At 33.4% G+C, this 27,929-nt stretch overlaps 3 protein-coding genes across 4 annotated transcripts; 1 reads left to right on the top strand and 2 right to left on the bottom strand.

Moving 5' to 3' along the window:
- Positions 1 to 119: 119 nt before the first annotated feature.
- On the bottom strand, positions 120 to 3,065 carry LOC120628875 (replication protein A 32 kDa subunit). Its single transcript, XM_039897528.1, has 6 exons — positions 2,856 to 3,065; positions 2,693 to 2,775; positions 2,271 to 2,492; positions 1,490 to 1,675; positions 623 to 828; positions 120 to 264 (listed from the first exon to the last, which is right to left on the bottom strand). Exons 1-6 carry the CDS (start codon positions 2,863 to 2,865, stop codon positions 183 to 185), a joined length of 789 nt encoding a protein of 262 aa, XP_039753462.1. The 5' UTR covers positions 2,866 to 3,065; the 3' UTR covers positions 120 to 182.
- Positions 3,066 to 5,301: 2,236 nt separating this feature from the next.
- LOC120628874 (spindle assembly abnormal protein 6 homolog) lies at positions 5,302 to 14,255 on the bottom strand. Of its 2 annotated transcripts, none has more exons than XM_039897526.1 (12): positions 14,022 to 14,255; positions 13,505 to 13,668; positions 12,839 to 12,995; positions 11,985 to 12,170; positions 11,540 to 11,697; positions 10,595 to 10,754; positions 10,412 to 10,480; positions 9,640 to 9,783; positions 8,501 to 8,708; positions 7,507 to 7,690; positions 7,017 to 7,120; positions 5,302 to 5,544 (listed from the first exon to the last, which is right to left on the bottom strand). In XM_039897526.1, exons 1-12 carry the CDS (start codon positions 14,136 to 14,138, stop codon positions 5,405 to 5,407), a joined length of 1,791 nt encoding a protein of 596 aa, XP_039753460.1. In that variant the 5' UTR covers positions 14,139 to 14,255; the 3' UTR covers positions 5,302 to 5,404. The 2 variants fall into 2 exon arrangements, with proteins under 2 accessions (XP_039753460.1, XP_039753461.1); XM_039897527.1 differs by having other exon boundaries at positions 14,188 to 14,240.
- Positions 14,256 to 15,361: 1,106 nt separating this feature from the next.
- Positions 15,362 to 19,078, top strand: LOC120628901 (protein lap1). The gene has a single exon (XM_039897566.1). It carries the CDS (start codon positions 15,588 to 15,590, stop codon positions 18,324 to 18,326), a length of 2,739 nt encoding a protein of 912 aa, XP_039753500.1. The 5' UTR covers positions 15,362 to 15,587; the 3' UTR covers positions 18,327 to 19,078.
- The last annotated feature ends 8,851 nt before the right edge of the window (positions 19,079 to 27,929 follow it).

Raw genomic sequence — 27,929 nt, 5'->3', positions numbered from 1 at the left:
CCTTATTGTATGATAATAATAATTCCATACCTACTAAGACTTTTTATTATGTAAACTGTTTTATCAAGTTGTATATAATTTTATTTTCTGTGTTTTTTTAATAATAAATAATAAAAGAATTGCAGAGTAAAGTGTTTATTTCTCTAGTTTACAAAAATACATTTTATCACAACTTTATAGTATTAGGCATCTGTAGCACGGAAATGTTCCTCATCAATAGTAGAATATATATGCCCTTCACCACACATCCATTCCAGGGTATTTCTAGAAAATATAAAACAATTTCTTTGAATTATAATATCCTAATTAATAATAATATAAGGCATTATTCATAATTATATTATTTGGATTTATAAATAGATCATGAAAGTTTCCAAGAAATCAAGAATAGAAGCGGTGATAGCCCACTGTGTAGGAATTTGATTTCAATGGTGAAAAAAAACGTAGTAAGGAAACCGGACTGCCTGAGTCCATAATATTCTCAAAGGTGTTCAGAGTCCACCAATCTGGCACTGGTCAGCATGGACCCCTTTCTTATAGACCCATATCCTATAGGGGGCCAGTGTGGTATTATTGTTGTTATAATTTGAATTCAATTAATAATTAAAAACTAAATACTTACTCAAATTCAACGTGAGACATCTTATCCTTGAGACTAGCAAACATGTCTTGTTTACTGATACCCTGCTCCTGCGTGGAAGCCCTTATAAGGTTGTAGACCATCATTTGTCGTGGATTTAATCCGTTCACAGAGGCATTATCACCCATCCCAACCATGGAATTTGCTGGCAAACCGCTTGTAAATGTAGAATTTGTTTCAGTTTTTTCCTAAAATGTTAGTTCAAATGAGTATTAGTAATAAAGATAATAAAAGGTTATTCTGTGTCTAGAAACTTACTATAGAAACATAACTGTACAAAATAGTTTTTACACACCAAACATACATAAAGACCTTCACATCAAGGTAGTAAAGCAGGAAATCATGTCACCTAGTACATGCTACCAAACCGAATTATCAGGCCACCAAAACAAAGTAGCTGTACAACTGAAAGGGACAGGCAGTTTGCAGTTCTCTAGGCTAAATGACAAAGCATCATCAACTTTAATCAAAGATTCATTTACCATGGAATGAGAAAACATAAAGTTGTTAGTTCAATATTGCCTGCTTGCAGCTGTTTTTTATGTAAAGTTTTTAATGGCTCTAAATTGTTTTCTTTTAAGATTAGATTGATTTAAAGTTCTATGGGATTAGCATTTCAATATAAACGATAAAGAAACAATATGAAATTAATGTAAGTTTTACTATTTAATATAGGAAAAAAGGTTTCAAATTGTTTATGATTAAAATGACATGTAGTCAAAGCGAACCACATTAGAGCACCATAGAGACTAAGATTAAGAACTTTTAACTTAGCTGAAAATTGTTTGTCATTTTTCACACTTTATTCTAATTATAAATCCATATGGTTTTAAATGCCATGTAAAATACCTTCTTGGAATCAGCTTCCATCTTCAGTTTATTATTAATACACTGTAGGTAGTGAAAAGTTATAGCATTTACATCGGTGATTGGCATTATTTTGAATGCCATTAGAACTTTTTTACCTTTATTCGCTTTAACATTTCCATAGACTTGTATGTAATCATTAACTTGCACTTTTGGAGCTGATTTATCCTGAAATTAAAATAATATATTACATTCCTCAAATGCTGTTTGATTCTATATTTTATTCAATTTAATATTGTTATGATAAGTAAAGGTAAATTCCAGCACATTTTACATTCAACAGTATCCAGAAAAGTTATGAAGTTCAATCAATCAACACAGAGAACATTCAAATTGTAGTCTTACTCAATAACTATTTTTGGTTTGTAGGACTTCTGGAAGAAATCTCTTTAGAGGTAAGTTGTCCTTGTGCACATCATGTCTTCTTTCACATTAATTTTAATATTTGGTACCAAATAAATAAATAAATATTTGTAGTCCTTCAGTAGATGTAGTCATAAATACAATGGCAGGAAGGACCCAGTTTAATGTATTTAACAGTCTATTGCTGTCTTATATATATATCACTTAATGTTTAATCAGTCCCTCTAGTGAGGACACTGCAAATTTTAATTTGGAAATAAAAATAAAAGAATCAATCAAAGTCCATAGGTTGATAGATAGATATATTTCTGAAGGTTTGCATTTAACCACAAACTGATGCCATTGGATAAGGTTGCCAATGCATATGATACACAATTTTTTAAATAGTTTATTTACTTACATCTTCATCCATTGCTTCCATATCGAGCCACAGCACTGCTCGCATTCTCCCAGTTATATCTTGTATTGTGTATGTTATTTTGGTACTTTGAACTCTTATATTCCTTATGCGAGCTACTATTGAAACAATTTGGATTTCCGTACCCCATATCTTCACTCCATCATCTCCACTATGCAAAGCTTGTTTGATCACAATAGGAGCTGTTCGTGATGCTCTTCTTCCCTAATTATGGTGCATTTATATCAATGAAATATTTGTATTTTGTGTTTAATGACCTAACCATACTATGCATAGTGAAAGTACATGTTTTGTAATGATAACATAAATAAATATCATTGAAAAATTAGTAAGTAGAATATGAGGCAATCTTTTAATTATTGCAGTGAACCTGCAATAGTTAAAAGATTAAAAGAAAAACATACCGATTTTTGGGCTTGGTTTGGAGTGTTAACATTTCCAAATTGATTTTGTGTGTTGAAAAATCCACCCCCAGCTACTGATTGATCTGAAATAACGTAATAATTAAAGTTTACTAAACTGCTGAAATCGTTGCTGTTTCATATCAATATCAGTGAAAAAACTTACCATTCCACATTTTAATAAAACTTGAGCTTCTTTTAGCTGATCTGAATAAATTTTGTTCTTGGACTATTGGGAAGTAATGATGAATTTGTTACCTGCCTATGTATTTTGAAAATAAATACCTACAAACTTGGTCAGTTTCTTTCGATTGTTTGAAATTGTCGTCAATTGAAAGATTGCAATTTGCAGGCGGGAAATTTTTTGACTTTTGAAGTTTACTATAGTCGTAAAAATGTAATAGGCCCGTTTTGACATTTGTCATCGCGACGTAACTAGTTATGGAACCATAAGACTCTGTACTCGACACTCACGATAAATCAATTCGTTTGTATCAGTACTTGATTGATATTATTATGTATTGTAAAGTGTTCGTTCGTTCAAAGTATTCCTTTAACTTCACAACCAATACGCGTGACTGGCTGTTGATTATACGTCCACTTTTCAACATGTTGAAACAGAGTTAGTACTATATAACAACAAACTCAAAAATCGAGTCAAATCACTATGTTTAAATTAATGTCCAAAATAGAAGAGCCATAGTTAACGTAATAGTAAACAATATATATCAAACTTAAACGAGCGCACAGTCAACTTTACAAGATGAGGAACGAAAAACTGCGCAGTGCGCGCGTGGACGCTTCAGTCATGTGCCGCTTGGTCAAAAACATCAACTCAGACTCATTATTTAGAACCCATTTTGAGAACCAAGCTCATTCTTTGCAGTAAAGATAACTACACAATATTTAATTTCGATATTCAGTAAAAAAATGGTTACAGCTCTAGTATAAAAAAAAAAGACTGAGAACGTAACTGTTTTCGGAACGTTTCACAACAATTATAAATTGCATGCTACTATGAAGTAAGCGCAAAAAGAATACTCGCGATATATTCTTTCATATTATTTAACGTCCCATAAAAATTTACGTATATTTTAAAACACTGTATGTAATTGATTTTTATTTTATTGTTTCTTTCAGTTTCGTTCCAAGTTACATTCTATGGTCTTGCACAAAAGTCAAAACGGGCCTATTACATTTTTCCGACTATAGTGATGTTATATATTATAATCGAAGGTCATAAATAGACAAATATTCGGCCAAAATCGATGGTGAAAAATTTAAATCGATGATAGAATAATCATACCGTTGTCAGATAATTGATAATTTTTTTCAAACAGCTGTAGTTTTGAATGTAATCGTTAAATTTTTTTGTGTCATATTGTAGCTGATAATCGACTGACAGTCGATTGTCGCATTCTGAATCCAAAGCTGTGGGTTCGATTCCCACAATTGGAAAAATGATAGGGTGATGAACACACTATGTTTTTCAGTGTACTTATAGTCTTATACTAATATATAAAGCTGTTTGTTTATTTACTTGAACGTGATGATCTCAGAAACCATTACTCTGATTTGAGAAATTGTGTCAGGATAGCCCATTTATCATGCGCTAAGACTAATAGGGGCATATCATCAATGAAAAATGTTTCAAAATCGGATGCTTTTTCCCTATTAAGAGCTTTTGCTGCGTAAACACTAAAAGTTTCGATAAAATCATGTGTGTCAAAGTTGTTCTCGTTTAAGTTACAAATACGTACGTGTTTAGAAGATAAAAATCGTTTGGTACGCTAAACGATTTTTATCTTCTAAACACGATACAAGATAAATTAATGTTTATTTTTCGCCTTATTCTAGGTATGCCGAAAAACGACACCAACAATAAAAAAAAATAATGCAATGAAAGTTATTATAATGCATTATCTAGTTATCTCATTATCGGACCACCATGTTTCACTGAACATTAAACTTTGAGATTTTTGTAAAATTGAATCAAATAAATCACCGGAATGAGCCCGCAGACTTTAAAAATTGAAATTGTGTGACTGTCAAAACTTATAGCTAACTTCGTTTTCATGACGGTTAGTGCGCGCATCGTAAAAAATGAACTGGCTGACGATGTATTCCCCTCTTACGATTGGGTGCATCACAAACATTGTCTGTCTGTTGTTTCCATCTTCACTGTTCTACCATTGAACTGCAAGGCATCGTAAGGATCTGCACCGTTACATAGCTGTTTGTCTGGCCTGGGAGGATAGTGCCTTGACTGGTTGGTTACCACCCTACCGATAAAGACGTGCCGCCAAGCATTAAAGACGTTCGATATCATCTCGTGTAGAAAACGATTAGAGGTATGGGTTTAATATGACTGCCGTACCGCTAACAGGTAAGCCCATCGCTTACCACTAGGTGAGGTAGTAGTCAAGGGCTAACTTATAATGAAATAAAAAATACTTCTCATTTTTCATTCCCAAACAATTAAATTCATTTATCATTCGTAATACGATACTTACCTTCTAAATAAGAGACTTTTACTCAAAATTCTAACGCGACCTAAGTGTCCCAGCGTATTCCGGATTTTGAAACAAAAATAAATAATGTAACAATTTTTATTTATATTTTTATTTTACACTTCTTTTATAAAATATATTACAGACAAATAATAAAATCGTTGGTCAATCCATAACTCTTGCTTTTAGTAATCAGTTAGATAATTCACGGAAAATATGCAGAAACAGGAGTTGCGCGGTATGTGCTAGGTCTGGAGGATTTTTTTTCTCTATAATCAACTTTCGGTAAATCAGCCATCTTGTTTTCCTTTCCCTTCCTTTGTGTAGTTGATGAAGGCTGCAAGTCTGTAAAATGACAAAAATATTTAAGCTAGGAATAAATTTAAAACTAGAACGCTTGTTTAAAGGGAAGACTTTGTCAAATAACAAGTGTAACTTATTGTATCTCTCGGTATCGCAAAACTGTTTTATACTAGCGATATATTCGTTGAAATACAAATGATTGGCTAAATAATAAATAGATAAACTATAGAAGTTATACTTCTTTAGCGGCGTTCGGGAAGTAAAACTATACGTTGCAACGAAATGCGCGCGCACATGATTATAACAGGATGAAGGTAGATGCGAAACCGAGTTAGAGGGGAATACATCGTCCGCCAGCTCCCTTTTTTCTATGTGCGCACACACCGTCACAAAAAACCGGCACCCAGTTAGCTATAAAATTTGACTCATTCCGGTGATTTAATTGATTGAATTGTACAAAAATCTCAAATTGTAATGTTCAGTGAAACTTGGTGTTCCGATAAAGAGATAACTAGATAATGTGTTACAATAAAACTTTCAATGTATTAAATAACTTTTTACTATTGTTAGTGTAGTTTTCTCTACAAACGTAGAATAAGGCGTAAGATATAATTTTTCCGCCAAAGAAGTATAACTTCTAACGCGTGTACATAAGTATACACACGTTTTTAGACATTAGATCTGTACCTAGTATTACTACTTACGGGCTGGTCATATTATTAGGAACGCTAACGTAGTTTTTTTATTTTATTTAAATTAAAGTAGAGAACTTTCTGTGATTCGTATAATTTTGCGCCATTTAGTGCTTTTGAGTCTTTAGGATGATTGATGTCATACGAAAACCATGAGTAAAATAAAAGTTATGATAAATCTACAAGGGAAGTAATAATTAAACTTCGCGAGTAGAATTGGTCGCATTAAAACTAAGCCCACCATCTTGTATTGCTCAAACACCGCTTTCAACGCTTTAAAGCATTTTGACACGAAGCAAACTACTTAAAATTTATCACGTATACCTAAACAGAGAGTTTTCTCGTCGAGATGATCGAAATATCGTTCGTTTGGCACAACAAAAACTGGACAGTTAAACACTGGAAAAATGTTCTATTTCTGACGAGACAAAGATAAGCGCAGTATGTTCTGATGCAAAACGTTGCACGACGCCCTCCAAATGAAGCATTCGACCTTAAGTTATCAAATGCCCTTAAAGCTGTCAAAATTTGGAGGTACTTTTCTGGACATGCCGTACAAAAATGTACTAGAAGAGGCAACCTTTTGCAAAAGACGTGCTTCGAGATATTTGGACATTACAGCAAAACAATGATTATAGCAACACGAATGGTGCGTGATTCTGCACGCACCGTTAAGGAATTTCTTACGTCACAATCAGTTTTTGTCTTAGATTTGCCAGTGAGCTAACAGCCTAGATCTGAACCCAATCGAGCGACTCATTTATATGGCCACAACCGTATCTACCGGCCCATAAATATAGCGTTAAAATAAGTTTAAGATACCTTTTCTCTGAGTGTAATTATCATCACTTGCTGGTTTCAGGTACTTTGGATCCAACCCATTTTTGCTATTGATAAAAGGCTGCGGGCTCTCTTCTACACTTGATCTGAAAACCAAAAAAATATATATCATGTAACGACTTAACATATTTAAGTATCCATAAGCTTGAAATTAATCACCTGATTTATTCTCACTTCTGTGGAAAAAAATAATTCGAAAGGTTCAAATGATTTGAACTAGCCCTTGAAACTACAAAACAAAAAAAAAACCCTACAAAACCCTACAAAAAATGTATTTTTAGAAGTTTTAAATGTGGACCATTTTAAACAACTACTACTTAGTTTAAACAAGTTTTACTATCATTCATAATCGTATAATTCATTTAACGTTATATATTTCGTGCAAATATACTTTACGAACTCTTTTACCTTTGATAAAATTATTTATTTGTATATTACAAAGATTTTAGAATAAACCGTAAAAAATACGTACAGTTTAGACGTGCCATAAAAGTTGATAGTTTCGTCGGTTTCTTGTGAAGAATCGTTTTGTACATTTTTTCTTAAGAAGTAAGGCGTTGAACTTGTCGCCGATTGAAGATCTGTTTTGCATTTGTTTTGGCCATAATCATTGGCGGATTCATTTTCTTCCATTTTTTTATGAAGCCACTGGATAACTGAATTATAAAAATATTTATTAATCATGTGCGCATATACTAAGCCTAGCTAAGTTTGTTGTGGGTACAAACCGAATTTGCCTTGAATGATCTATGACCGAAGTACCGCAATCAAAATAAAAATTTCATATCAAACAATGTATCGTCGAAACAAAATTGACCTTATGCCCCTCATTTAAGAGTCGCAAATCTTGTACTTCTGATTTTTGGTTTACAAACATTTTTTTCTAAAGCCCGAACTAAATAATTTTAGGCAAATTCGAGCTTAAATAAAATATAAGTAAGGTATTGGTATATACAATTATGTATGATGAACATACATTATTGACATTATTGAGTGGCAAGCATTGTTCCTAAGTGGCAGCATTTAAAGAATAAGAAATAGAAAGATAGATAATAGAAAGACCTCTGACGTTTATTGAACAAAGGTCACTTGCTTCTAAACATAAAAAGTTGCGCGAAATTCTTCTTTTTTCAAGATTGTTTCAGCAACTACTATGAAAAATAAATAGTTGTTTCATTCATTGAGTTCATTCTGTTTATTAAATTGTTAAATATGCTCATATGTTTGTGCGGTCTAAGGCAAATTTCTTTTTCCAAAAAAGGTCTTTTTAAACTCTACCCCTACCGTGTCATTTTTAACAGTTTATTCTTTAATTTTGTTTGAGCTTTGCCCGTATCGAAACAAGCCGTGAAACCGCGGCAAAATTTATTAATCTCACGGGATATTAGAAAATCTACGAACGATAAGTTGCTTTTATCCACTAGTCTGATATAAAAAAACCCTATAAACAATATGATCCCACTTACCCATATTATTATTCTTAATAGTTTCATCACGATCTTTGAGCGCTTGTTCGTTGTTTTCATATTTCTCCTTTAGTGACTCAAGTTCGCTTCTAAGTTTATCCATAGAGTCAATTGTTACATCTATTTCCGATTTCAGATCTTGTATTTCTTTTGTGTTGCGCTCGATTACTTTCTCCTGTTCTAAAGCTATCGCGGTTCTGCATAACAACTGTAATATTTTTTTTTTAGTTATGCTTATATCTCACGTGACTTAGATATGGCTCATGAAGTTCGTACATAGGAACGTTCTACAAATTCCGTGAGCTGTGGGATCACAACTACTGAATCTCAAAAAGTACAATATAATATAGGTGCACGGTGTAGACTGAAAGTATTCATCACGCTCATGGAATTCTTGCTAATATTATAAATGTGAAAGCGTGTTTGTTTGCCCTAAGTCAATCGATAAACTTGGTCGATTTCGGAAAAGAGTTAGTTACTTGAAAGGTCGGAGAGTGTCATAGGTTACTTTTTACCCCAGGAAACGAGCGGTTCCCACAGGATTTATAAAAAAAACTGTAATAAACTCGCACCAAGAACGCGAGCTAGTGAAATAATATGCGGTACACGGAGGTACAAACTAATTTGTAAGATATTTTTGTCTTGAATCCTATGATCCTAGCATTAAAAAAAAACATAGACATATATGAAACTTTGGTATATGTCATAAATAAATGGTATAGAGATATAGTTTTCAGGAATTTAACATTGACTGTTATCATAGCAGTGGTGTGCGCTACAGGCATGCACAAAAGCATTGCCTACCTTAAAAATTTTAGGGTAAGCAGTGCTTATATATAATTTGTAAAGGATGTTTTCCTGCCACGCTTAATCTGGGAATATATGCGGGAACATAGTTAGATCCTGCGTTCTGTATGTAAGAGCAATCAAAATGAATGTTTTACAGTGTCTGAGAGATTATTTGTTTGTTACAAGTATTTATGCATATTATTCACAAAGATTTTAGTAACCATAACACAAGAAACGCTTACTTTGGGGCTAGGTTTAAGATGGCAATGTATGTATTGATGTTTTATAATTATTTACTATATTATTATTAGATACACTGAATGAGGTAACAAGGAAATAAAGAAACAAACCTTTTCTTTCATTTCAATAAGCTCGTTGTTTTGTTTGGATATAATTTGATTTGCTTTCATCAGTTGTTCGGTAGTAGAGTGTGCAGCCTCGGTGTTTTTATGCGCTAGAGATTCGGTTAATGTCAAACGTCTCTCGAGGCTAGCCTTAAATACAAAATTGGGTATTTTGTACTAAAATAGTCAAATTAGATTGGATTAGAGTTTTGGTATGATGAAACCATACTTTTTTTTTAGAAAGCACAATATACTTAGCCATCCAACCAATCTATTTTGTCTTTTTCTTAGATTTTAAATTATTAAAGGTTTTATGACTTTTTGTTTGTAGAAGGGATGAAAGCATTACGCAAAATAATACTACTGCCTGGCTTTCACGTTTACTTATTTCATCGCATGAAAATTAACTAAGATTTATATGATATTTAAAGATCGCCATCTAGTTATAATACTTGGAAACAGTAAACTCACTAGATGGCGTTCTTCTGATATCATATAAATCGTCACGCGCGTCGTAATGAGAAGATTTCAAGTAATATTTTTTTTTAAAAGGCCAAGCTGCTCTGACACCAAGTTCTGCAAGGAACCGGGTTTGAAAGCGCTATATAATTTTCCAACCAATCTATTTTGCCTTTTTCTTAAATTCTTAATTAATTAAGGTTTTATGAGTTGTTTGTTTTTAGTAGGTATGAAATCATAACGCAAAATAATGCTGCTCTTTCACTGTTTTTGTATACCATGCACACAATTATGGCTGAATGAGGATTCTGTATGTTACCTTTTCCATCTTGTACGCCTGTATGTTTTCATTTAACTCCTTTATGTTATCTGAACTGTCTTTGACTGCCTAAAATTATAAAAAAAATATTACCATTTCTTAAAAAATTACCTTCCTTACATAACAATACATTTAAATGAATTAATTTACATAACATAAATAAGATACATAATCCGTACATACCTTTTCTAAATATGCACATTTTGAATTAAGTTGATTTATTTGTTTTTCCTTCTCTAAAACATCTCTTTCTAAAGTTGTATTCTTAGCTTTTAATGTTGCCACTTCTATATGAGTCTTTTGCACTTCTTTTTCTAATAAATTTGTTCTTTGCGCTTTATCACTTAAAAATGGAAAATTGTTTGCTTAGTATATAACGACTTTACATTAAAGCACGCGAATCCTAGTGAAGCGGTGATAGCCTGGTAATGCTAGGGGTCAGTTTTCTTTTCCGGGGAGCCGAGTTTGATCCCCGGCTCGCACCTTTAACATATTGGAGTTATGTGCGTTTCAAGCAATTCAATATAAGTCGCATCAACAGACAAGTAAATAAACATCGTTTGGAAGCCCGCAAGCATGAGAGACCTCCATAATGTCTCCGAAAGGGCGTGTGAAGTCTCCAAATCCGCGCTATTCCAGCGTGTAGACTATGGCCTAAACCCTTCTAACATGAAGTTTCGCTTACTTTAGCCGCTGATGTTATTGGATTTTTTAGGATACTTTCTAGTACTGAGAGTCTATAAGCTGTGGAAGATTGGATAAACAGCTAAGGGCATTTTAGTACTACTGCCATGTGTATGCATGCTGCCAAGAATCATTGCTGTGTTCTGGTATGAAGGGTGAGTACTAGTGTAATTACAGGCAAATGAGGCGTAACACCTATACCTTAATCAATTATTACTATAAATAAAACAATTTTTAACCCAACCCATGAAGATAGATGCTCAGACATGAGCAGATAAGCAGATAAATAAGCTGATATTTGTTAACAAAAAAAATAGTATTTGTAAAAGTTTGAAATGTATAAGAATTTAAACAAATTATGCAACAGATTAATTGTACAAATTATTCCAATAATTTTATAAGTTAACTTTTTAAGGATTGCTAAGTTCAGCATTGTTAGATTACCTTATCTGATATTCTAATTGTGTAATATTATCTCGTAGCTGTTTATTACTGTGTATTAATTCCTCAATCTCTTTCTCTTTTTTCGCTAAATTTTCCTGTGATATTGCAAGTAGGTTGTTTGTGTTTATCTCTGCACTCCGTTGTAATTGTAATTTTTCCTGTGAATTTAATAAAGTCATCATGACAGTGTCAAATACACACAATAGACAATTATTGTAATATTACAGTATTTAAACGTTTTTTTTCTTGCTTAACAAATACCAATATTTCAAATCATCAATAAAATAAAACTTATGATATCTTTAAATTCATTTACATAAAATCTGATTAGTAGTTTTGATTTAATCCATTACATACAAACTAATCTTTCCTCAACATACTATTAAGGAATATACAAAATTTAAAAAAGGAGTCTAGTCAATAGACTCCTTTTTATAACAGGTACCTGTGCCAGATTATCTTTTTCCATTCTTAAGGCATCGTGAAACTCCTTCTCATGCCTCAGCTTATCTTCTTCCATTTTAGACAAAGTTAGTGTAAGGTTTTGGATCTTTGCTTCCATCTTCAAGCTCTTCTCATGCCACATCATTTCATTGTTTGAAGCTGAACTTTTTAATGCAGCTAATACTTTCTGTTGAAATAAATGCCATCTTTACTAAAGAATTCAATACATTTAGTAGTGGCACAATTCCAATAATCACAATGTGATAATCATTAGTTTTGTATGCTGGTCACCATTAAAATAATGTTGTATTGTTTCTTTGTTACTTTTATTTCATTTGTTTATCTGCCATAAAAATTTGCTGGTAGTGAAACTGTCGGAATTATCGTATACTTGAAGGATAGCATTAGTAATTTTAACACTCGGCTAAGTTTGTTGTGGGTTTCTTCTTAGACCAGGACGCGTTTGGAACCCTCGTAGCTTTAGTTTTAAGTTTACGAATGTAGTTATCGCCATCATCTCACTACCGTGTAATTCTTATGTACGCATCAAAAGTGCCACCTATGGGCCTACTTGAATAAAGATTTTTTTTTTTTGACATAACAAAAGGTGGCCTACTGTTACTCAAATCAAAAATGTGCAACATTGATCTTAACAGAATAGTCTTTGTGAAGTTATGAATCATCATCATCATCAGCCTATTACCGGCTCACTACAGGGCATAGGTCTCCTCCCTTAATGGAAGGGTTTCACGCAGTAATCCTTATCGCAGGCCTAGTGCGGATTGATGGACTTTGGAGCTCAGGATACACCAATTTTTTATGTAATTTCAATTCATAATATTATTTAAGGTATACTTTTAATTCTGCAACAGTCTCTGCCATGTGCTGTTTAACGTCATTGTCACAAGCTGGTCCAGTCTTCAATGATAAGTGGACAAGACGTCTAAACTCGTTGTGTTCCACTACCTCAAAGTTATACTGGATTGGGCTTTTTTGTTGAACAATCAAAAACCTGCCAAAAAAAATTACCATACTGTTAAAAAAACATGTGTACACGACATTATACCAGATTAGACAGAGTTGGAGAAGTCCTTTAACTATACTGGATTGTCACTAGGTTGGAGTTGGTAGCACAAGTGCCCGGTTGCCTGGAAGAGATTGTGATATAGCAATAAGGCCATCAAATTTTACCTTCTACCTTAATACTCAATTATATTGGCATCTTTGTGAATTTTCTGTGATGTACAATAAGTATATTCATTTATTCATTAATTAATAAGTGTTAGTAATAGAAAATGAAATTCGGTGATAGCCTAGCAGTTACAATTTTAGTGTTATTTTTGGGGGAATTCAATCCTGAGCATGCAAATTAAAATTAACAATGTTTTGCACATTTTGACCATTAAATATAACTGAGGAAACCTGCATGCCTGAGTTACCATAAATTTCACTAAAAGGATTGTACTCTAAACTTTTTCGCCAACTATGCTGTTAAATTTACATATTTTTTTTTATTCTTACATATTATTTGAAGCACATTGCTGCAGAAGTCTCACAACTTGTGAAGGAAAGTTATCAAAGTCTACAAGAAGTCCTTGTTGCTTTTTTAGATCTTCATAGTCACACCGCGTCAAATTGATTCTACATAAAAATGTTGGGTCTTCGTCATCTGATAATGTTATCCTCTGTAAATTTACACTTGAAAATAACTAATGCTATTTAAGCTGTAAAACAAAATGAGAATAAAGAATCAAGGAAGCTATATTTTATTGTAAATCATCATCACCATCATCACATCCAAGTGATTGACATACACTGCTGGACACAAGTCTACTGTAGTTAGTTTTAAAATCCTCTGTCCTGGGCCACTTATTTATAGAGGCAACTCGTTTGATATCGTCTGTCCATCACGTTGGGGGTCGACCAACGCCGAGTTTACCGTTTGTTATACACAAAGTTAATTACATTGATTGTAACAACACACTGAATGAAAATAATTGGCTGTATTGTTTCAAGTCTTGTGAGTTTTTTAACGCACCAAACTATCGTTTTCGAAGAGTTTTTCCACTGCCAGCGTTAAATCTTTTTTAGACTCTTCGAAACCCCTTTTGAAAGTTATGAAATATTTTCCTTTGTGAAACGTTTTATAAACCATTTCGATTTATGATTAATTAATAAATTATAGCTAACGGATTGGTATTAACTTTCGTTTGAATGTTGTCAACTTCAACTTGATTGTTGTCTCAAATAATTCTACAAATTCAAAAATCAAAACAAATAATTACAAATACAATCACAGACTATAAATCTCATTTATCAGTGCATTTTTTTTTAAATGTCATGGACGTTCGAGGTGGTTTCGGGTTCTAGATTATAAAGTGTAGTATTTTACTCTTTGGTGTTCGCCATGTTCTCGTCTTTTATTAGAACTTTGTGTGACCAAGTGCACGGCCCTATTTAAAACGTAGCAATACAATTTAGATAATCGCTGCCAGGGTTCCAGGCCTTCGGAGAAAACATAAAATTCAATCCTTCATGACCACCTCATTAATAGTAATACATTTGTCACCATACTTCAAGGTCCAAGTTTGTCCTGAAAAATAGTTGCTTCGTCAGTCCATTTAAGTGGGGCTGCGTTTACTTCACTTCACCACGCCGTCACTTATGTACCCTAACATTCTTTGGCCTTTCAAGAAAATATATGCCAACCCTTTACACCTTCAGTTTCACAACTCACTGGGCTATATCGGTAAATCTGTATCTTCTAAATACATATCTTTTATCCTTTTTGCGGATTTGTTCAATAAAGCTTTTCCATTGCCTAAGCATTTCAGATCAGTCATAAATAACAATTTCTTAAGTATAAGTCTTCTCAGATAACTCTACCCAAATGGCTACTATTTTGGTAAAATCAAAAATCGTGGAGAATATTCAAACTTACGTTAGGCTCAAAGGCCACAAATAAATAAATAAATATAATACCACTATACACACATCGACATCTAGACCCAAAGTAAGCGTAGCTTGTGTTATGGTACTAAGATGACTCATGAATGTTTTTACGAATATTATATATAAACATATAAACACTGTAAAACATTAATGTTCATCACACAAACATTTCCCAGCTGTGGGAATCGAACCCAGGGCGTTGGACTCAGAGAGCAGGGTCGCTACCCACTGCGCCAATCAGCCGTCGAAAATGAAAAAGCGTCAAACATTAACTTGGCAATATTGATTTTGTCTATTGTACAAATGGCACTGTCTCGTAGGTAAACCTTTTTTTATTGTTAGCTGTGGAAGGTTTAGTTTTTTTTTTGTAGGAGGGGAAGTAAAGTTATTGTCAAAATTACGTCAAAATGGGTCTGACCGCTGACGTCAAACGTGAATCAGACATGAATTTACGTGATTCATTCCGTAGTGTATTTGTTATTATAAAAAATTGTTACATTTAGTGACCGTATACGTAATAAATGAAATAAAGTCAAAAAGATATTAGACAACGACAATGATGACAAGCTCAGTAACTAAAAAGGATGCCTGATGTGTGTGTTTCACGTAGTTGTTCAGTGTTTGTAGTTCGGACGAGTCTCAAAGCTCCAAAATGCCATTCGATTTCCTGTGCTGTGTTAGACCTGGTGTGGAAGATATAGTGGAGCTAGATTATTCACATCATTCATTAACGGATGTGCCAACGGATGTGTTCGTCTACGAGAGAACCCTTGAAACTCTCCTATGCCAGAGTAATCGCATTACGGAGCTTCCGCGGCAGCTTTTCATGTGCCATGGCTTGAAATATTTAGATCTTAGTGACAACGAGCTTCAAGCGATTCCCTCAGCAATATCATCACTGGTAAATCTGCAGCATTTGAACATCAGTAGAAACACCCTAGCATCCATACCAGATAACATGAAATCATTAAAGAATTTAATGTTCTTAGATCTTAGCGTGAATCCATTAGAAAAATTACCTGAAACAATAACAAACCTCATTGCTCTGCAGGATTTATATCTAAACGACACATACCTTGAGTATCTACCTGGAAATTTTGGTCGCTTATCTAATTTACATATTCTTGAATTAAGAGATAATTATTTGATGATTCTACCTAAATCTCTGTCACGTTCTACTGAGCTCCTGAGGTTAGATATAGGACAGAATGAATTTCAGCAGTTTCCTGAAGTTATTGGAAGATTTCAAAAGTTAAAAGAATTGTGGATTGACAGCAACAGTTTTACTTGTATCCCAGCAATAATAAAGCCTCTAGAAAACTTAATACATTTAGAAGCAAGCAATAATATGATAGAAGAGCTAGCTCCAGAAATTGGTTATTGTACTCGCCTGGAAGACATAACCTTGTCAATAAATAGTTTGACACAGCTCCCCGACAGCATTGGTCAGCTGAGTAATTTGACAGCCCTTAAATTGGATAATAATAAACTGTATTCTATACCAGACAGTATAGGTCAATTAAAAAATTTAGAAGAACTAATGTTGATGTGTAACTACATAGATAAAATACCATCTTCAATTGGTCTGTTGAGAAAGTTGAAATATTTTAATGTTGATGAAAATCTATTAAGAGTGATTCCTCCTGAAATTGGTAGTTGCACAAAACTATCTGTATTGTCACTTCGTTCTAACAAGCTGACAAAAGTTCCGCCAGAAATTGGGCATTTGACCTCTTTAAGAGTTCTAAACTTAGTTAGGAATTCATTGAGTTATCTTCCTCAGTCTTTATTAAATTGTGATAATTTAGTTGCCCTCTGGTTGTCTGAAAATCAAAGTAAACCTTTAGTGCCTATGCATTCTGAAGTAGATCCTAATACTTATGAACAAGTCCTTACTTGTTTTCTTTTTCCCCAAGTGCCTTTAACTCCAATTGAGATTAGTTTGGATAATGCAAAGCCGGAAAACACAGAAGCACAAAGTGCACCTCGTCATATTAGTTTTGTTGATATGAAACCTGCCACAAAAACTATAGAAAAGCCAGGTCAGCTACGTAGGGCCCCTACTCCATATCCAAAAGAACTAAGAGCTATGGCAAAACATGCAAGAAACATTCATAAAGATGGAACACAGGACATATCCCCACCTATGCAGAATGCAGTACACATAAAAGCTGCAAAAATAACTCCTACTTTACAACAAAGATTTGCATCAGATAACAAAGTAGATAGTGGCAATACTTGCAATGATAACTCTGATGGAGGCCAGCCAGACTCTATGACAACATCGGTTTATGATAATCTACCAATAGAAAATTCCTATGACAAACCTTTAGATCTAAATTATGAACAAGACAAAACTTACAAAAGTGTGGATCATGCTCTTTATGTTGACAATAATACTGACACTGAAATGTACAAAAGTGATAACATGGACACATGTGGATTAGCAGTAACACATTATACAGTGAAACAGAATGAAAGATATTCACCAAGACAAGATACCCGATCCAACAACTCTGTGTCATCAAATAATTACAGGGGACACTCCACAGATAGTAAGAATTATCCTGTAGCCAATGATCACAGTTATCATAATTGCACTGAGGACAGCTGCCAAGTACAGAGATTAAGTGTCAGTTCTCAAGAAAGACATCCAAATGAAGAAGCTTTACTATCACCACAATTTAATGAAAGTCCTTATAGTTTAAGATGCAGAGTAGATAACTTACCTCCGTTTGAACCTGTTTATCCTAGAAAAGAAATGATATGCCATGCAGATGCAAAATATCATGGTGATTCATATGGCGGTGAAACCTACCCATGTGGTACAGAAAAAATATATGCTCAAAGGAAATATGATGTTTTTAATTATCATCCTCACGCTGCAAGAGATATGCCAAGTCCAAGAGTGAGCACAGTAAGCCAAATAGTTAGTTCTACCACCATGCCAAATTTATGTAATTATAATAACATGTATGCTCCATCTAATATGGACTCTCATCATTATCCACCAGCGATTCATCAAACATCATCACCTAATTGTAATCTCTACGATGTGTCAACAGCAAGTCCGACTTATATTCCATCACAATCACCAGAGTTATACTCACCAACTGGTCATACAAATGCAACAAACCCTTATCGCATGACAAACACACCTCTGATATCAGATGATGGCAGCTTTACTCATATACCTTCTATTCCTAGTCAAAATATGTATGATATATATGATGCTATACCAGCCTCATCTAACGCTCCGAGTGTGGTAAGTCATCGACACAGTCCCAGTGGTCTCTCTGAGTCAATGTATAGGAGGGGACAACCTCCTCCATATCACATTGCGGCTCCATATACAAAACATGCTCAATATTTTAATGGTACTGGAGGATAATGGTAAATTTGATAAAAGATACATTTTAAAAAAAATTATTTCTTAACTTTTTTATAACCATAATTAGTCCTGTTGGCAACTGATTATCTGGATGTGCAATTTAAATGTGATATCATACTGTTGAACTTTAAGATAATTTTTAAGGTGCTAAAATGGATCATGTTGGAATGTTATCCGAGGGGCTATTGAAACAAATTGTAGAAAATGAGAAGCATTAAAAATGATGAGATGAAATAGAAAATCTTTTAGGTACTGTGAAGTACAATTTTGTAACAACTATGTTGTTTCATTTAGGTATTGTTATAAATAAACAAGAAATTGTTAATAAGTGTCCAGCAACATTTATTAAATTCTTATTGAAAATTATATTTTTAAATATATTAACGAATAAAATTCATTGGTTGGCAGGAGGCGTTATTTTGCCACGTATAGATATGACTGGCTAACACCAAGCGTAATTTGTTATAATCCACAACAACCAGATGCCATAGATCTTCAGAAGATGTTGAGATTATGGTGCACATTTGCTAATATTGCTATATTGACTAAGCAATAATTGTGCATTGTGAAGTAATTTGTGTGAACAGTGATTATAGCAAGTTAATTTTGGTGATCATTGTTTACAAAGAAAAATTGTGTGATGTAGTTGTTCATAAAATAAAATAAATGTTCTGGACAATTATTATATAAATTATAAGAGTAAAACAGAGTACATTTATGTATTGAAAATTAAAATATTTTTTTATTCTCTTTCTTGAGTGTGATGATATAAATAATTCTAAGATTGTTCTTACAAGTCTTATTATAATATTATAGATTTGTTATACTGAAATAATTATTGTACTTCGCGATGCTCTCTATTATTTTCACACTTTCTGTTTGGTGAAGTTCCTATATGGATCAAAAATATTTCAAACAGCAGTAAAAGTAATATATTTTTCTGCTCTACTCTTAGTTCCTACTGTATTATGTATTTAATATTTTTGTATATTTTTATATCATTTGTGGTATTTCGCGATAGTTTTATTTATGTGGCCACTTTGAGTCGCTATTTTCAATTAACATTATTGCATTGATATATAATGGTTAGTTTTAATACTATAAAAATGTTAGCAATAATTGCAAAATGCTAAATAATATTTATTAAATTTAATTAAGTATTGTGCATTTATAAACGGCTAAATGAGGGTCGGTATCCGTGTATGTACTTATATATTAATCTTTGATATAAATAATCAAAGATATTAACATAATTAATAATAAATTCTAGAAATTTTTAATATTGATCCAGGTAGGGAATTTAATTAGTATGACTATAATTATTTCTTAATTGTATTAACAATTTATTTTTGTAGTAATATTATTTCTTAATATTTTTCAGATCTTCTTTTTATTATTTTAAACTAGTACTTTGTTGTTTGAGGTTGAAATTTAGACGACTACTGTACGGCGAGTGATTTTTTTCATGGGGAAACAAACAAAATGTTTGCAACGGTTTTATCCACATTTCACATGTGGAGATCTAATGAAAAGATTCAGTAGATACAAAAGTTTTGTCTCCTGCATATGCTAGCGGTGTAGTTTTAGGGCAGTAAAAAGTAATAATTTTTTATTTTAGAGCGTTTGTATAGTGCGTCGGTTCCGAATTCCAAAATGAGGCGGTTCGAATTATCACCAATTGAAGTGGCCTTAGTATTTTTTAATAATTACTTATTTGGTAGGCTCGCACTTCTCATTTAGCACTTCACATTACAACATATAAAGTATATCTATCTTTTATTTGATGTATGAAATTTTCATTGAATTTTTCTAAGATTTTTAAGTATTCCGAACCTCATAATTTGAGATGAGAATCGGACGCAGTGGGTTGATGTTCATGGGTACACCGCCTCTGTATAATGGAATGGATTTCCCAGTATTTGTGATTAAAAATGTAGATGTACGTAAATAATGATTATATGATCTAGTTTAATAGGTTAAATAAATAGCACTAAAGTACACAGGTACAAAACACGATTGTCACAAGATATCACAAAGTGAAGAATTGTCTTCTCGTGTTGAGGTTCTATGGGTAGGTATTTGATGAATCAATAATTTGAAAATAATCGCCTGTTTTATGGAATAATTTACTATTTGAAATTAGGAGTAGGTAGAGACCAAAAATAGGTTCATTTTTCTCGTTTTAAATCTCACCCATTGTTTGATATTGAGTCGGGCTTAGAACAAAATCAAATATGAAATAGCCTACAACTTATGTACGCTCGCGGCTTCTTAAAATCTAACACCGATTATAGAAGTACCGCTCGACCTATTCCGAGTATTTCCTCTTGACCTATTTCAAATATTATAAGGCAACATTTCTAACAAATAACATATATGGCACTTTTGAATTTTTTGTTACTAAACTATAACTATTTTTACCTCGCTCTTTTCTTAGCAATATTAATTGAAATGTGCCGGTTTCGGGTTTCCGTTTTCGGGAGTGGGTTCTGAATAGGAGTAGGTCTAAGTTATACAAGAACATTAAATGTAAGGTAGGCATATAAATAACGCCATTCAAGCGCAAGGTTTGAAGGTTTATTGCATTGAAGATCTATACTCCATAAATTATTTCATTCGTGAAATTATTAAACAATTATACTGAAAACCTACATAATTTGAGGTCATTTGCAATATATTTTGACTCGGGGACCACGAAAATATATACATAACACGTTATGTTCATTTCCAACTTAAATTGTAAAAAAATGTTAAGTCTTCACTTATATAAAGTTGCTTCTTTTAAATAAAATAAGAAATATTACTATGAAATATTTACAAGCGCACAAACAAATGTTAAAAATTCGCATCCCTTTGTTTCCGGCATACATAAAAATAAGTTTCTAATTACATACCTACCAGCCTAAAGCGTTTAATACAGCCATATTAATTCTTACATTTTGTAAAGAGAGTAAGCATGTAAATTGTATAGTAATTTATAGTTGTTATGATTTGTTTAGCATTTTCGCGATCTCGACTATGTCAGATCATTTTTGCATAATTATCGACGATTTTAATGCAAAACGATGTACCTATAGGTACCTTATTAATATTTTTATGATGTCTACAGAAATTATCTACTTTATAAATAAATGAGTTTATTTAAAAATAAACGTTTTGTATTAAAACATCGATAGATAAGTATTATTTTTAAATCTTTCAGTGTTAAAATGCAACACTTTCTAAAGACTGAAAACCTGAAACATATCATTTAGCTGGAATTTAACTTTTTTATTAAACTTACAGCTTTTTCGCAGCGCTTTATTTTAAACATTTAATTTTAGCATACCTTATCATATGAAAGCTGTCTATCTCTAAAACTATAAACCTTGTAAATTTCGTCCATTTTATCCGCCCATTTGTTGATGTTTAAATGAATTTTTCAAGGATTTATCTTTTCAACAAGTTTATTGGAGGTGTCATGTAAAAAGATCACTGACGGCTTTGCCTATTGTGGGTGCAACTACGTGATTCTAATGCAATGTAAATTATAATAACACTTAAATGTAATCTTAACACTCATCAATCAACCTATAGCACTTAATTCGAAATTAAGAGCAAGAATGTGCAAGTCAACAATCAGCACTCTTTTGACATGATTCCTACATATTAATTTCTAAGTGTATTATACCTACTTCTTAATAAATTATTTTGACCTTATTCGTCCATTTTATAATCTTCAACTCTCCTTCAAATGTGGTTAATTGGTAAGCTGCGTTCGGTGGAAATATTATTGATGCAACTACAAAAATTGCTCTTCGCAATTTCGCAATACTTATCTCTATAAATAATTATATTGTTTAAATCAATGTTGGTCAGACTTTTATGTGCAAATAATGTGGAGACTATGAGTTTATATCAGTTGCGTGCACATGATTTATGTACAAGCTAAGCTTAAGCATACAAAGCATGCAAGTAAAAATAAATCTATGCCGACCTATTTATTAAAAAAAAAAGGTATTGCTTGGGTCACGTCACTGGTATACGCTTTAGATATACATAAATAGTGTCATTTGTAGTATTATAATTTCTAAGTATTTTTTATACGTTAGTTCAAATGTTTAACTTTAGAAAAAAATTGTTTTAAATTCTTGTGTATATACTACAGACTTGAAGTAATAATAAGCTAGAGTTAACTGGTAATGCAGGTTAAGATTATAGTGCAAATTAGCATAAGATAAATCATGACTGTTTGAATGTTGCCGGAGATGTACCTACCTAATAAAAAAATGATTTATATATGATAAATTCTTATGGCAGTCTGTAAGCACTAAACGGACTAGCCGAAAGACTGGCTTCTATACTCTTGCGTTTCCGCCTTAAAGGTATGTCTACATGTATATACTTAACATATGAGTATTATGTAATCTTAAAAAAGACCTCCCAAGTCTGCTATCATATGCACAAAAGGATTTCTAAACACCTACCATCGGGTAAATTATATCTAATAATGCCTTATCTTATTGCTCTTATCTTAGACCACGGTCGATATATTAGAACATGTTAATTTAATAAGGTATAAAGTTGGTAATTACTAATGACCTTAGGCAACGGCGACGTAACACGTCGGTATTTAGATCGAGTCGAATAATCCTCTTGTGTCCGTACATTATATGCCACCAATTTCTACCTTTACGCCTACGTGAATGGCTTTTCTATTGATTACAGCTATTCATTATTTTCCCTTTTAAGGACTTTACTTCATAACTACTTTATAGGATCACTTGTTGGTATTTATATAAAAAACCCTTTTTTAGAGCTTAGTTTTAAGCAACAATTACTTACTTATATTCTGTTGTATAAAGTTTCAAACAATATAAAAATACGGCCTTTTAATACTTATTTCATAATAAAAATCTCAATGACCTACTGCAGCTACTATTATTATACAGGTCTTCGTTCCGATGAAAATCTTGAAAATTGGCACGATATAATTTTTTTGTGGTTATGGAGGTCTTTTGGCAAAGAGAAGGAATATATCGGAAAATCATGAATTTAAAACAAACTTCTAATTGCGGCTCATACCAGACTAGGGATTGCCTATGATTTGGCTAGTCTATGTATTTTCTTTAATTTGTTCCACTGTCTTCGTATGTGGTTAAATAAATTGTCCGTTGCGGAGCGTCAGCACTCTATTTAAGTGACTGCATTTATAGTCAGATTTTAGTTTCTCAAATTTATCTTATTTTTATAATATTAACATCTCAAGGAAATACCTATTTAATTATTAAACTTATTTTCGCATTCCATCTTGATTTATTCGGGTACCTTTGTACATGATTACATCTAATACTTAGGTTCTGTAAAGAAAAAGATTTTAATATGCCAATCATTAATAAATATCTATAAATAATAAATAAATAGCTGAAGTCTTTGATGGCAACAAATTAAATAATTAGTAGAGATCATAATAATTATTAAATACAAGGCGTGAAGTTCACATAAAACAAACTCATTTTATCGAAGCCACTGTGGAAGCGCAAAATTGAAGTTTCGATAATCCTAAAATACTTCGTATATACTTTTGAATAAGAACTTAAGTATTTTATTTCAATGTAAATGGTTAAAAAAGGTAATGAAAATATTTACCTAAATGGATTTTTATGAAAAGAGAACATTTGGAATGAATCGCTTCTATACAATAGACAATTGAAAATTTACTGACTAATGATGTAAATGACTCACTTATTTCTCAATTTTATACCTGTGGATAAATATTATACTAAAAAGTCCCTAGGTACCTAATTGGATTAAAACAAAATATTGGATAGAAGCAGGCGTTACTTTGCGGAAATCCATGATATATTATGAAAATTAAGCTTAATTTGCTATAGTCCGCGAAAAGCAGGAGAATCTGTATGGTGTAATTTATAATTTCTTCAATCCTTATACTCCACACTAAACAGAACTTCGGCAATGTATCCTCTACGCATGTTTCACTCCGTTGCATGGATGGTGGTCACGACGGGACTGCCAAAAATACTACTAATACTGCAGTCCCGTCGTGACCACGATCCATGCAACTGGGTCGAAATATCGACAGATCCAAAATATTATCGTTGTATGTACCCGTTGAACTATACTTAAACTTAAGTAATTAACCAAATTTAGTGGACACACCGGTTTTGGTAATATTTCAAGAAAAATAGCGTCCCGTATCCTTTAGACATGATATTGAGACAGGAAATATAATCGTTCTGGTTTATCAGGCGCTAAGTAGGTACCCACTTACTTCAAATCGCTTTTGAAATTAAATTAATTTTACCGTCTAACAACACTGACTATAGGCAGACTGTAGGATTTAGTAGCTACTGATAAGTAATAATATTCCATATTAAATTAGAAGCGGCAGAAAAAACAGCGCGACAAAATTTTAACCCCGACGGAATGGCAAATGGTGCAGAGACCAGTGTAGCGGGAAATATAAGCAAGTAACGTAGGTATGGTGTCTCATCAAGCATTTTATAGTTTTGCAATAATTGTACAGATACCTGTGCCGTTAAAACTAAAGTGACTTATGAAGTCCTTCGCCCAATCAGTACAAATTACTGTATGGTAGTGCAATTTGGATGGCTTGATAAGGATTAAGCCAGAACTCCGATTGACGGAGATAAAAGAGCTGGTGACCACAGCACTACAAGAACTGACAATCGCAAAGATCACATAGGTGGTATTAAGTCTATCGATTGTCATCTATCAATCTAGTTCTCTTTGGTCGTGGCGCTCGTGAACCAAGTTGAGACCGCGGTGTGTTCTTATGATGAAACAGTTGCACGTGTTTGTGTTTCAAGACGAACCTCTTTAATAAGCTTTAGCGTTTTGAATATTTCTATCTTTGTTATACGGAGAAAACCTCCATTCTTTTAAAAATCTCCAAAATTCTTTGATATTGTTTTCCTTCATCACATTGTAATATACGCGTATTTCAGGCGTTGAAGTTGCAAAGAGGGCCGCCTCAAATGGTACGCGTAAGTTGCATAGAGGTCACAAAATGGCGTCGGTAACAGTATTGCCGGAGTAAGATAGACATCATATTATGAGCGCCGATTTGAGATTTAAGGTCATCAAATCGGAAGCTCAAGACCGATAAAATTCGCTAGACTGTCACGAAAAGCAAACTATCCGATTGGGAAAAACATTAATCGAATAGTGGTTTATGCTCCGATAATGTGCAGGAGCCCCAGCGTCTTTGTTATGCAAACTGGCACTTATTGGCAAGGCTTTAACTAATGCGTCTAACACGAACCGCGGTGGCGTGAAAATTTCCGACCGGAGCGTCTTTTGATACAAGACTCACTGGTTCGCAAAAGAGCAAGAGACTAGTTGTAATTCGGACATTTGCAACACAAACAGGGCAATTCGTTGCATCCGAGGGATTGCACATGTATGTCCATATACCAATACCACAGTTGATTTCCGAGATTGCATGCAATCTGGCGTGTTTTCAAGCAAGTTCACTCGCGTAAACCGTGCAAACTCTACCGAGCTACCAATAACGGCGCCAGTTACTAGTCCAAGACACTTGCACAAGTTGCTGGTGCCAGCGATATACCCATGTTATTAGCATGTTACTGGGGTTACTTTCTACTTGCACGAGCCTACTGTTATCCACCGACCCGTTGCAAATACTTCGCAGCAACCGATTGCACGTGTCTTAGTTTTGAAGCAAGGGATCGCTACTATTTACTTGCAAAACCCTCACCTAGCCTTAGTACATGTTTTGCTCGCTCGCAATCGAGGAGACATTTTCGCATTTTAAGCTCTATACCGTCACAGAAAAATAGACCTAATGCCACTCTACGCAGTCGCAAATCCTCTACTAATGATTTTATATTAGAAACGTTATGTTGGAAATTGTAGGCTAATTTGAGCTTTAATTCAATATGTATTAGTTCAATTTTACTCTGCTGTTCAAAAATTTCGTTTCTCGTAACGGCTCGTCGATTGCGAGCATGGAAATCTTATACTAATCTTGAAGTTCAAGACAGAAGATGAGGAGTAAATCTCTATACACCTATTGTATTATACTTAAACAATGCGTTACAAAATTATGGATTGTTAGTTGTTACGAAATATAAGAAGTTATTCCTCCGTTTGCATTCTATCGGCAGTGGCGTGCACTGAGTTATTTACCAGGGTATGCATACAGCAAGAAGATTGCATTAAATGGCAAAAATCCTCCTCCTATATGAGTTATATATCAATTTTCGGATAGGCAGTGTTTTTGTGTATATATGAAGTGCACGCCACTGCCCATCAGTAAATATTTATAATTATTTGTGTAAATTGTAATAATACCTATTTGTTTATGTTTGTACACAATTATTAAAACAGTGAATAGAGTAGAATAACATTAAACATGTTTGGAATTATATCTATTTGTTTTTTTCAACCAATTTATGTTTGTTATCTTTCCATCATCATCTCTATTACAGGATCTCACCTGATGGTAAATAATGATATTGTATTCTAAGGTTGTATCGGGGTATGGCAGTTTTGAGCCTTGCCTACGCCTTATCGATTTCTACTTGACTTTGTATACAAAGGTTTCGTCGGTAGGGTCTTAACTAGCCACGGTCTTAGAGTGTTCCTCCAGATGAGACCAGACTATTGCCCCTGTCGGGGATCGAACCCGGAACTTCCCACATCTAAGACCACCGCGCTGGCTACTACGCCACGGAGGTCGTAAAAAATCATCAACATTAGGGCTCAGATTTGAAGGAGACTACACGAGTCGATACTACGTTTGGTAATTACTGCAACAGGTACAAGGTAGGTATACGTAACCCGAAGCACTGTTGCATAAATATTTCAACAAGCTGTCGTTTACAAATGACTTGCACACAAAGTAGATCCGTCCGGTATAAATTAATTGGATGGGACATTCCTGCCTACTCGTAACTGCTTTAACAAAGGGTGGCAGATTGGTTTTAATACTCAGGTAGCTTTTAATTAGAGTTCTGTAGTCAAACAATAAGCCTTTATAGTTAAAGTTTATTTATTTTTACCTGTCTTATAATGTGACGCTTTACGGAACTTTGAATAGGACTATAAGAATAAGAAAAGAATAGTATTTTACGAAATTAAAACAGCATTATTAACTCTTTATTTGTACACCACATCATTAAAAAAAAAAGAACAAACACTTAAAGAATGTAGTAGGATACAAAAGGCGGCATACGATAAGTAGCGATCTCTGCCAGGCAACCTTAGGGTTAAGGGTTTGTTAGGAGAAAAGAAAAGAGCGACTAAAAGACTGGTGAAACAGTATTTCGAAGAGAGAAAATGTTCTAAGTAATCTTGTAGTAGACAGATAATGTAAATCAAAGAACCACTATGCCGTTCCAATGTGGGTTGGTCGGCTTGATTGCACCATCAGATTTACGGAATTCCGATAGAGTCGACTTACGACGCTTAAGTGTTATTGGTTTATTACATTACTCGATCAGCCGGTAGTGTCAGATCGTGAAGATCCGATTGCTCCAGTTAGGGATCCGATTATGAATAGATTAGGAATCTCTTTTAATCTTTTATCTGTTTTTCTCTAACGATCCCTCGATATCG

This window comes from Pararge aegeria, chromosome 13, assembly GCF_905163445.1.
Source record: "Pararge aegeria chromosome 13, ilParAegt1.1, whole genome shotgun sequence".
Lineage (NCBI taxonomy): Eukaryota > Metazoa > Arthropoda > Insecta > Lepidoptera > Nymphalidae > Pararge > Pararge aegeria.
This window is presented reverse-complemented; position numbering and strand designations above follow the sequence as displayed.